Source organism: Dreissena polymorpha, chromosome 5, assembly GCF_020536995.1.
Source record: "Dreissena polymorpha isolate Duluth1 chromosome 5, UMN_Dpol_1.0, whole genome shotgun sequence".
NCBI lineage: Eukaryota > Metazoa > Mollusca > Bivalvia > Myida > Dreissenidae > Dreissena > Dreissena polymorpha.
This window is the reverse complement of record NC_068359.1, coordinates 60,299,165-60,311,921: the sequence shown is the minus strand read 5'-3', so window position 1 is coordinate 60,311,921 and position 12,757 is coordinate 60,299,165. Positions and strand designations below refer to the sequence as shown.

The 12,757-nt window shown below is 34.7% G+C and overlaps 1 protein-coding gene across 4 annotated transcripts in view; it reads left to right on the top strand.

The window, feature by feature from the left end:
• Nucleotides 1-3,650: 3,650 nt before the first annotated feature.
• The window catches only part of LOC127831003 (eukaryotic translation initiation factor 4 gamma 3-like), an 85,446-nt gene continuing 76,339 nt past the window's right edge, over nt 3,651-12,757 (top strand). For 2 of the 4 annotated variants that reach the window (XM_052355977.1, XM_052355974.1), the window contains exons 1-3: nt 3,797-4,087; nt 4,898-4,935; nt 7,257-7,391. In XM_052355977.1, coding sequence (XP_052211937.1) covers nt 4,003-4,087; nt 4,898-4,935; nt 7,257-7,391 — 258 coding nt within the window. In that variant the 5' untranslated portion in view covers nt 3,797-4,002. The other 2 variants (XM_052355975.1, XM_052355976.1) reach the window with 2 other exon arrangements.

Genomic DNA, 12,757 nt, shown 5'->3' with positions numbered 1-12,757 from the left:
AGCTGACATACACAATATCAATATTTTACTAAAAATGATTGTTTTCGCATGCGAAAAGTATATAATGACAAGTATAACACAACATAAATAGGATTCGTTGCGTTTAAAATTGTTTATTTTGGATAGGTACAACAGATACACAAGACGCGGATGGAGTAGATTTGAGGCATCTTAATTCGTATTACCTTCTAAAGTTGAAATCAATTCTTTACATGCAGTTATTGCTACAAAATACTCCGGACGGAATGACGGAGGGGCGTCAAATCAAAGCGTCGACGTTTCGTTGTATTTTTTATAACCCCTACCCCACCCAGTTTCGGGACAATTCAGGGAGCATAATCATAAAAAAATATTGGTAAATCCTTATGATGTGAATTTGTCGTGTTGTTAATTTGTTGTGTAGGTAAGAACACTTGCGTGCATCGTGCTAACCGCATCATTCGTATACCCAGCTGCGGTTTGGTGTATTATAAACCGCGTTTTAGACGGAGATGCACGAGAACTAGCCAGTGTGCCGTACACTAACTCCACACGAGCTTGTTTTGATGTAAGTTGGCGTAGCGGTCTTCGTGGTCTTTAGAATAGTGTATAAATTTATTAATGAATGAACGAATGAGTGAGTGATTGAATGATCACACGAATGCATGGAACAATGAATTAAGAAATGTGTGAGTATGTATGTGTGTGTAGATGAATTATTGAATAAATCATTTTTGATTGATTTGTTATTGATTTGATTTTCTTGATTAGGTGAGTGAGTTAGCAATAAGCGGCTGATCGATTGAGTGATTTTAAATTCCATGAATAGAAGAGTGAGTAAATGAAAGAATGGATGAAATGAATATGCCTGTCATTTCGATTCTTCGCTGTCCGATCACTATAACACTCACGTTAGGAACAGGACTTGGATGTCATGGTAACGGTATAACCATATTGTCAGTATTCAAATGACTTCAAATAATGTTTTATATATGCATGTTATTGTTTGTAATATGAAATACTATAGCTGAACGAAATATGTATCTAGAGTATATATTCTGATAATATTCATTATATTCATCTAAGAATTCTAAGTCTATTTTAGTTCACTGTCCTATAATAATACGTGCTACCCGGCGTAAGTTGCAATCGGGCGGTGTTATCAACGACGCCTGACGAAGTTTGATGAGTCTTTTATGACGTTTTTCTTTAAATATTTCCAATGCTCGTAGATGCCGAAAACCCGAAGGTATGTCAACATGCGATCCCCGGGTTGCATTTTGTTGGAGTTCGCGTTGGCCGAACATTTAAGAAAACTTCACAACGGCAACAGTGCGGACCTCTTCCCATATGTTGCGCCTACATGTGCATGGCAAGGCAACTAGCAATATGTTCTGTCGATTGACATTGATTTTATACATTTTTCATTTAATGCCAGTTGCATTTTTTGCCTTCGTCGGATTCACATTCTGAACACGGATCAGTCGGACATGACAGATCCACGCATTGTTTCTTACCTATTTTCAACAGTCACAAACCATCTTCCATTTTATAGTTGACATTTTGACTATGCGAGGCCATAGGAGAAAACAAATCGACATTGATTTACTGTTCGAACATATGCAGGGCGCCGGATCTGTTTAAAACTTCGGCAACGGCATACCCAACATAAAGCTGTTTGTATTACGATATATAACATTCAACATGTTGATTAAATACCAATTTTAACATGTCATTTTCATCCGTTAAGGGACATATAAAGCTCCACAGTATACTTCCATATTTACGCCACTTGGCCGGCGTGTGTGCCCCCCCCCCCCCTCCTCCTTATTTGCTGTAGCCCAAAACATATATTAATTATTATTATTATTATTATTAATTGTGTAGGGGGATACCGGTAATTTAGCAAAGAGGGTATTCGTTGTCTAGTTGTGAAATAACTTAAGGGTCGCAGATTCGATATCTCGCTGTTATCCTAACCTGCTTACTCATCTTTCGCATTCGAAGTTACACCGGACTGCGGCGTACAATGTGTTAAACACCGGGCAAAAACGCCCTGGGTTGTCAACACGGTAACACTTAACTGCACACTTAAGTAATTTGCCATTACCGATCATGCACTTACAGTTTCAAGACAATTAAATGGATACTTGGATATAATAACACGTACGTGCTGTATCTATTTCATTTTTATATTATGAAAATGATTACCCGCATAAATAATAGATAAGCAGTTTGAATAAGCATGCATACTCATTCTGGATTTTCAGTTTTCCTTAATATGTATTGGTCAAGCATTCGAAGCTAGTCAACTCGTACCTAAGTCAACACGTACCTTCGGTCCAGTCTACCCGATTTGGTTAACTCGTACCCGATTTTTGATCAACACGTATCCCCACTAGTCAACTCGTACCCGATTTGGTCAACACGTACCCTCCTAAAAATTATTTATATATATCAAAAACGTGAAATATGTTTTTTTAAAATATGTTTTGATATGAATATAGGTTATAATTTTTTCTGGATTTATTTTTTTTTTTTTTTTCAAAAGTAGACAATTTCATTATTTTTCACATGGGTATAATTATAAACGACGTGTTTGTCTTGCCTGCAACTGATACGTGATGTTATTTGCGGCTTTTTGTTTGATAAAATATTGACTAATAACACCTTTCTTTGATGATATGTTTGATTGAAAACACCGCATATAGCGTCAGTACATACGTTTCCGTAGATTTAATTGTGGGGACGTTTTATGTATTTCAATTTAGTTAAATTTGTATATAATTATGGGGTCGTTTTGTGTATTTGTTTTATTTATATAATAATAATTGATATCAAGTGTTTATGTTCAAGAAACATGTATTACGAAATGCATTATAATCATGGTCTATTTTTATAACTGATAGTATGATAGTATATGTGTGAACAAATTTATGTTATTATATAAAAATTTATAATATATGTGTCCAATAAAATGTTACTAAAACATTTCTAATTTTTACAAAGGTACAAAGGTGCAGATTAAATCAATTTAGATATCAGCGACCCGTATCGAGTAATGTGTTATTCAATATTTAACACAGGTGCAGATTAGTTAAAATAAAATATTAACGAGCCGTGTCACGTAGGTGTGAATACGTATGTTAGGTGTTGATTAATTGATTTAATAATTGACTACTCGAGTTTCTGACGAACCATTATTCGATGCAAAATTTATTAATATTTAAGTATTTTGTATGTACGTTGTGTTTTATACTTTACTTAAATTTCATAAAAAATCATATTGTTACTGTCGTTTTTTTTCTATTTTAGTACATGTTATCTTACTTAATCCTAAAGACAACCTATTATGTTAGTCTATGCCAAAATATAACTTTATTTGGTCAACTTGTACCTGCAACAAACATACAAACATCTAATGTATGCAAACACCCATCGCATTTTTTTTCATTAAGAACACAAAAAGGTACGAGCTGACCAACCGGAAAAATGACTAAAGTACGAGTTAACCAAATCGGGTACGAGTTGACTAAGGTACGTGTTGACTTAGGTACGAGTTGACTGGAAACCCAAGCATATGTAAATATTCTCACTTTCTTGTCTTATGCAAACACATTAAGTTCATATTAAATAATTCACATTATGAAACTGGTATAAATGAGATGTAAGAAAGACTGTATGTAAATTCGTTTGCCTTTAATTTATTAAAGTATTCACTATCAACATTTAAAGTTAGTGATATCCAACCGTTCAAACCGGAAGTGGTCGGAAACCACCGAACATAGCCGTCTCCTTGCGGACAGTAAAGGTAGCCATTTTCAATATGACACATAATATATCTGTCAACATCTGAATTTAACAATAATGTTTCGTATCGATAATTTAACATGTTATCAAACAGGCCCATTTTCTTCAGTGTAAATGGTTATTTACGTTTTATATAGGAGACTGAGCTTGGAAACAAGCTTCAAATTCGGTCCTCTTTGAGGGACAAGAACAAGACAAATATTTTGCGTTGCAATGAGTGGTCGTGGTAGACAATCCAGTTCGCCACCCCAGCAAGGTCAAAGACAGATTCAGCCACTTAATCTGGTCTATCAAATAGGTAATTAGCATTTTTAATTCCATTCTTAACTTTAATAATTTTCGTTTGACGTGGACACCTGCCGGCATATTTTTGTACATGCGCTTGTTGAATACGCGAGAATGGTCACGTTGTTATGCAAATACTCACTGATTTAGTGCATTCAAGTGTAACTTTCAGTTTCGCATGAACATATGTTACAAGAAAAATGACGTTTTCCGAAAATCTGACCACTTCCTGGTTATTTTTCGGCATGTCAAAAATAAACGTTGCGTCATGACTAATTGTCACGTCGTTATATTTTTATTAAGGTATTTCCACTCTTCATAGTGACTGGTAAATACAACATATACAGTTTTTAAACAACCACATAAGAACTATTGCGTTTGCACTACCAATATGAGTATAGTATTGTAAAAAAAAATGTTATCAACAGTTTTGCTATCCATATTGTAAATGAAAAGGTTTGATGTGGGTATGTCTTGTTTCTTCTATTCTTACTTTATCTTTGAGCATTATTTATTTCATTTGTCAATAAAGATATAATCTCTTTTTTTTCAAAAATTAATGAACTTCACTCAGGACCACACTATTGTTCTTTTCTTTCATGTTATAAATTTGCAAGCTGCATGTTTTATTTTGGCATGTTGCATTATCAAACATTCTTTTCCTCTAGTTGTTTTATTTATTACACATTTGTTTGAAACAATTTCATTTGCTTTTAGGAATGTTTCCAACTCGTCACTAAATTCTGATTTAAGAGTGATGCGTCGTTGATTTACAGGCATTGCTGTATAACTGTATGTATATCAGTTATTTTTATCATTTCAGCAGGTCAAGGGCCAGAGGAGTACTCGTACAATCAACAGGTATTGACAATAAACTTAATTTTACAATTCTATGTTGTTAGCATCTATAATTTATGAATTATTATTATTGCCCGTTCATTCATTTCACTAGAGAAGGGACTTAACTTTTGTTAAGGGGAATAAGTACAAAACCCTGGATTTTATCACATGTTGTTGCAGAGGAATAACATTACTTCAAGATGTAAGTTTCATATTAGGTTAAAACTGCATGAATTCAATGAAATTGTGCAAGGTATGTTGGCTTTCTTCTGCTACATCTACTGTAAAAATAAACAGCTCTGTAATTCATCATTATTTAATAAATGAAAGGGCTTTTTTTAAAATATAAAAAATATGACATAAACCCGTGAAATTTGGAATTTGGACTTATATTTGTGATAAGGCTTTATAAAACATTTTAACATTTTAAACATAAAAATATCAGTAAAAATGTTAAATGTATCATCTCTCAATTGGGAATATTTGGACTTTACTTTAGAAAAAGATACCTTTTTACAAATAGGAATATGACGTTAAATAATATTTTTAAAATCACCAAAAAAACTACAGTAACACTGGGGAAATCATAACATGTTTATAATCCTTACATGCAGGGCCCTCACACTAATTTGGGGGAAGGGGTCCAGGGTTTTTTTTTACTAAGAAAGTGACGCCGATATTCGGCGTCTTCCCCTACCAGAATTTTTCCCCTAAAAATACCATTTCCCCTCCAAATATATATATTTTTTCACCAAAATATAATATTTTACCCTCAAGGAAATGTTTTTCTTTCTTTTGGGAAGTCGACACTTATCCAATTTGTACCATGTACAACGCTCTCGCTCTCCTTCTCTTCCGACGATCACTCAAATCTGGGAATCCCAGTGATTCTATATATAGCTCTTAAATTACGTCATGGAAACCGGGCAACTAATCGTATGAATCATGTGACTATTTTACTGGATTCCGGTCTTGCGCGAGAAGGGTGTTTCGTCAATTAATTACCGGAAACCAGTCGAGTTTTCATCCGGGTTATGTGAAAGCCAAGATAAAAACGTTAAAACAGAAAAAAGTCTCACAATTGGTGTTCATACACGAACAAAATAAAACGTGACTCGGAAAAAATTAATTGCGTTGACGCATTTTTTAAGAATGAATCATCAAAAACCGATGAAACCCAGCAGGATTCGGAGATACATGTAATCAACATCGATTAATACTGTCGGATTATTGTGAAAGTAAAAGTAGACAATCGGCAGCTGCCGCACCTTTCCCTGCCAATACTGTAGCAGATCTAGATCGTCAACCCATTCATCATGAAATTGAAATCATAGTATTGACATCGTTCCCCGGCCCCAGTTGAAAACATTTCCCATTATTAGATCTACACCTGCAACTTTTTTAGGACTTTGACTTTAATATCATACTTGTTTATGTGTTTAAGAACAAAAAGGTCAGAGACATGCCTCTTTTTCTAAAAAAAACCTGAAGTCTGTAGGTGAGTTACCGGTATAGACATTGAAATGAACAGTTTTTATTTTTTCCCCAAATATGTCTCTTTCGCGCTCGATTTTCCCCTTTAACCCAGCGTCCAGCGTCTTCCCCTTTTCCAAAAAAAAACCCCTGGGGTCCGCAGCCCTTAGGAGGGGGAATTTTCGCGGCGTTTCCCTTTCTGGGGGATTTTTTTACTTACTCTCTCATTATTTCATTTGTACATGTTTGCACTATATTCATTGCATTTTTCATAATTTAGTATGTTTGGAAAGATTAAATTGAAATAGAATTGAGATATAATAATCATGAGACACATCTTTCTATTAAAAAAAAAAAATTTTTTTTTTTTTTTTTAGGGGGAATTTTTCCCCCCAAAAGGGGAAAAAAGTATGCTTTACAGGTGGGGGAATTTCGGCGGCAGATTTGATAGATTGAGGGCCCTGACATGTATTTGAACTTTCTCAATTACCGGTAGAATTTTTTTTTTAATTTCCCAATTGCTGTAAACAATTTCCTGGTTGAAGGTTTCAAAAAATATTATTTAAAAATAAAATGCAACATTTAGTTGCTCTATGAAGCTCTATGGCTTGAACCTAAGTAGATATAATAACGGGTAGTTATCAATTTTATTTGATGACAGTATTTGTGAGCAAAAAATCTAATACAGCAATGTCCCAATGTAAAGGCTACACATTGCGAAATTTCTTAATTTCAGGGTTTCAGGACTCGGGTTCAGGCCAATTTTCCCCCAGCTGGTACCAGTTCTTTTCCCAATTAGGCAATAAATCGCTTGCTTAAGCAAATCTTACATCAAGTTCAATTATTTCTGAATGTATTTTTTTGCTTAGGGAATTGTCTACAACAATGAATTAGCTCCAAGTGGGAAGTTCGCAATGCAGACTGGCCACCCCCAGCAAAACCAGTACAACATGTACGCTCAACAGAGGCCGCAGGGCATGTCAGCCATGAGCGCAAATAGCCAGGTTAGATCACCTTTTGAATTCATAATCATAATAAAAGCTATTATTCAAATCAGGGGTGGCGAAATCTAAAAAAACTACTTGTCCACGGACAACCATTTAGGAAATTTAACTTGCCCGTTGCTGAACTACACTTGTCCGTTAATGTTTATAAAAATTATAAACGCATATATTGATTAATGTTAAATAATGTGGAATATATCAAAATGAGTATGATTTGCTTGTTTTGTTTATAATTGTATTTCAATGGTACATTCATTAAAGCAGTATATTATAAACAATATAAAGACTTTCTCAAACTTTAAATCATGCGAAGCTAGTGTTATTAAAACATGTGCTGAACATAAGTACATTGTAATCTTAACAAATTAAACTGGTCCAATATGTGGACCTCATCAGACTGAGGCTCTGCTACTGGTAGCAATTTGATTATATAAACTGGTAACCATTGAAAATCGGTTAGCCAAGTTTCTTGAAAAGTTCTGGTGCGTTTACTTATATCATATTTTTTATCATAATCTTTCTTAGTTTTTTGGGAGGTGGGCTGCTCAAAGCTTCGGGTTTCTGCTCCGTTGTTGAAGATTAAAAAAAAAGTTTCATCTTTACCATGAAAGTCGTCTTAAATAACAAGGTAGACCATGTTTTGATTATCTTAGATTTATACTTTTTATTTCCGTCTGATTGTAAAAATAAAGAAACTAGTCTGTACACTGTCTAACAGTCGGGCCGAATGTTGAAAATGCGGCATGCTTCCGGTGCCATTTAGAATAAGGGATATCACTGCGCAAGAAAGTGCTCATATTTTAGCTTGATTGCTCCGCAAATAGCACTGACAATGTAATCACGTGTCAACATCGGGTTTTGTAAAATTTAATTACGACTTTAATACAATGTATTTTTGTATACCTGGACGCGACTTTTAAAAAACTTGTTGCCCACGGACAACTTAAATGAAAAAAGTCAGTTGCCCAGACAAGCAAATGTACGACTCGGGCAACTCGGACATTTGATTTCGCCACCCATGCAAATTAGCATGGGCCTGCAAGCCTTAGTCCAAGAATTGGTCTGAGACCTAGTTTGTTTGTGAACATCCCGTTTTGTCCCCTATTCTGGGAGGTTTGATGGAATAAATGTTGTAGACTATTGTAAAAAAAAGATGTAAACGTTTCAAATATTGTGAATTTCCAGATGAAGCCTTTTCCTGGCCATTTTGTGGAAAAATGCAATTTGGTGAAAAGGCCACTGTTTTGGAAAAACTAATTGAATACAGCGCCCTCACACTACAGTACAGGCAACGTGTACTTTGACAAACGCCACTCGTCGCGGTGTTCATTTTACGGTGTTCGCTTACCAAACGACCCCCGCGATGGGTGTTCAGATCAAATATTCGCGGGGGCCGTTTTCAATAAGGTGGACACCGCGAATCACCGCGGACCCATTATATCTACCGCGGTGTTCATCGTGTTCGCTAAAAATAAAATAATTAAATATAAACGTAAATTATTGATCCCTTTCATTTAAAGCGGGTATATACGTTGTTGTCAAATATTTATGAATTTATATAAAATGTGTAATAAACTTATTATATATATATTTAAATATAAATTAAAATAAAAGTTAAGAAGAACGTGTCGAAAAATGCGAAATAAGCCAGATATTTAATTCTGAAATTTAAAACGGCTGTACAGCCGAATTCGCTAGCATGTAAACCATACATGTACGATGTGAATCTAAACTTAGTTTAACGGTTTATTTGAATTCCTGCAACGATATCTATTCATACGACACACAAACACTAACTCCGATCCTAATGCAAAGACGAATGCTTCGGTTATTGTAGGAAAATATGTACGTCACAATCGACTCGGGGCGCTAATTTCAGGCTGTCAAGCGGTCATACTTTTTCCTACTTTTTCCTACTATTTCCTACTTTTTCATCAGGATCCTACTTTTTCCTATTTTTTTACCAAATCTTCCTACTATTCCTACTTTTTCATTTTCAATGGAGAATTATTTTTTTTCAAGAGTTTATTTAGTAAACTTGCAGGACGAATGAATCTATGGCATGACTGTATCCCTGTTAATGTGCATTCATCTAGATGAGACCTGATGAGACCTGACAACCCATGCTGACTGTCTGCTAGCACCTCTTCAGGAAGCATAAATATTTATTTCTTATGTAACTTTTGAAATTATTAACAAGTTTTTTTTAAGTAACAATAGTGCCTTGTTTACTTCCTTAGCATTTGTACACTGCAGACTTCACTACCTTACACAGTTCCCAGTGATGCAAGAGCTGAGGGAACCCATTGTTTATTCCAGTTTTATTTTGTTTCCATTGACAACAATTTGACCAAACCTTATGCATGTTTACATGATATTGCTGTTTGGAATGTAGAGATATAGAGATACGTGTATTGTATGAGTGGTTATGTAATATGGAATTTATTACGCAAGTTATTTGAAAAAGATAAAATGATGCTTTGCCGAGTTTTCATCATTTACAAATATAATGTAAGAAATTCTGTATTACATGACAACGGATATGATGTTCTATTGATATCATAGGTACATCATGTTTAGTAATTAAAGATAAATGCACAGAGCCTAAATGCCCTGATATATTTTTATGCTCCCGGTAGGGTGGCATATAGCAGTTGTACTGTCAGTTCGTTTGTCTGTCTGTTTGTCTGTCTGTGTGTCCGTCCGAAAACTTTAATATGGGCCATAACTTTTGCAATATTGAAGATAGCAACTTGATATTTGGCATGCATGTGTTTGTCATGAAGCTGCACATTTTGAGTGGTGAAAGGTCAAGGTCATCCTTCAAGGTCAAAAGTCAAATATATATAGCTTCAAAAAGTCAAAAAATACAATCCAAGGGAAGTAATAAGCTTTAAGAGGGAGATAATTTCTAAACCTGCCAAATGATATATTGAAATTTTATTTCAAAGCGGCGCAATAGTGGGCATTGTGTTTCTGACAAACACAATTCTTGTCTAATGATGCCATGGCTAGTGAGGTAACTTTAAGGTGTTACAGCGTAGTATTAAAATTATTAAACGGCATTATTACACTCCCGCGAAGTCATCAATAATGTAAAAACCATTATTTGAAACTGGAATAAACAATATAGTGCAACTGTTTCATTGCCCAATCAATGATGTCATAAAAGATGTCAGGTGATAAGGTCTATCTCCAGTTGCATAATCTGCTCTGCAATGACCAGTCATTTTGAATGTAACTTAAGTCATTATAACTGCACCCTATTGTCAATTTAAAGGTTTCACGATGTAGCTGTAGCAGAGCATTGACACTGCTTTATATACTAGTATTAATCTTGTACAACAAGTTGGTGTATCACTAAATAAATTTGGTCTTCTGCTTAAGGATATAACATGCACAATATATTACAATTTTTATATCCATACACAGAAGATCTCTAACCACTTATTTGATGATACACCAAAATGAACAGCATCTAATTATACTTCTTAATCAGGGTAGCTTTGCTTGAAACTTAATTATCATAGATACACTATAAGTGCTAAAATGCCTAGTGGGAAAACAAAGTTTTACCCTTCATGGATGGAGAAGTTGGACAACAGTGGAGAAACACTTGGATCATGGTGCAAGAGAGATACCGGCAATGAATTTGCAAGATATTGTACTGTTTGCATGAAGTCCATCTCGTGTAGTAATTCTGGTGCTAATCAACTGATAAGTCAGGCAGATGGACAAAAACACAAGGAAAACATGAAATACATGCATGATAATTCACAAAAGCGTTTGTTTGGAAGTGCTCCAAAGCCAAGCAGCTCTCAGGGTGGTGGGGATAAATCTTTCTGTATGCAAGTACATCCATCACACAAGGAACAGATACAAAAGGCTGAAATCTTCTGGGCCCTTAAGGTAGCTTCAAGTGGGTATCCATACAGAACATGTGATGGCACTCCTGCTCTGTTTCAAGCTATGTTTCCTGGACCTGTGGCTAAAAAATTAGTATTATGTATTCCTACTTTTAAGGGAAAAGTTCCTACTTTTTCCTACTTTTTTCCTTCTTTTCTTGCAAAAGTAGTTCCTATTTTTTCCTACTTTTTGAAAAAAGGTCACTTGACAGCCTGTAATTTTCTTTGCTGCATTTTATGAAATTCGGCTTTAATGTGTAATTTTTCTTGCCTATTTTGTGTTATTGTAACATATTTTATCAATGTATTACAATTACAATTAAACACATATAAAAATCGTTTATACCCGCTTTAAAGCGATAATGAATACAAGTAAATATAGTCTATTTTTATGTACATGATGGTCGAAGGATATTTTAAGTATTTAACGTAATATTATGCGCATCTAACAATATATGCAATGTTTATAGGTGTCTATCGCAACCGTCGGTTATTTTTTGGTGTTGTCACTTTACATAAACTCATATCTATGAATGCAGCATCAACATTCTAAAACGATATCCCGGAAAAATCAAAAAATCATTTGAATATCAATTGTACTTTCGTAATGATTCGGGGTACGATGTGAACCTAAATTTCATTTTAGTGCAGATTCATTCATACGACACAAAGACACAAATTTGTTTTACGGATCATTTCGGCTTAGAGGACTGAACTGTCATGAAAAATATCGAATATTATATTTTTTTATTAACCCCTGGAAGCAAGACGAGTTGTAGATAATTGGTCAGTTACCATATTTTAACTAAATATTTTGACCAGTTTCCCTTTTTCAGCTCAATTCAACAGTCGAAAATGCGAATAATATCAATCTAAAACATATTGGCGACAACAAAATGCGGTGTGTTCTATCCAGAAGAAAATGTATGGCGTGACAGTGTTGTGCCTAAGGTTAATGAACTTCTTCGCCGCCAGCGTAGAGAGGAGAGACGAATGAGGAGAGATGCGGGCACATCGGCCGACATCAACGGGTACATGGAGGACCTGCACGGCATGCTTCCCGAGATAAACACCTCATGCGACACTTCGCTTCTGTCGCTTCTAAACAACAGCATGTGAATACTTCTACTGAATGTAAATTATGTAAATACTGTATATATTTTTCTGTCGCTTCTGAACAACAACATGTGAATACTTCTACTGAATGTAAATTATGTAAATACTGTATATATTTGATATTCACTGTGCATTTCGAATAAATACCGACTTTATAATGTTGTTGTTATATACAGGATTCTATCTATTAAATAATGCAATGTTATATGCTAAGGGGAAGACGCAGGAAAAACAAAAACAAACAATTAATTCAACATGAACGAATATCACGAGTTGTTATCAAATATTCATAACCTGATATGTAAATTTATAACCGGTAACAAATCTTTATAAATTATAACTAAC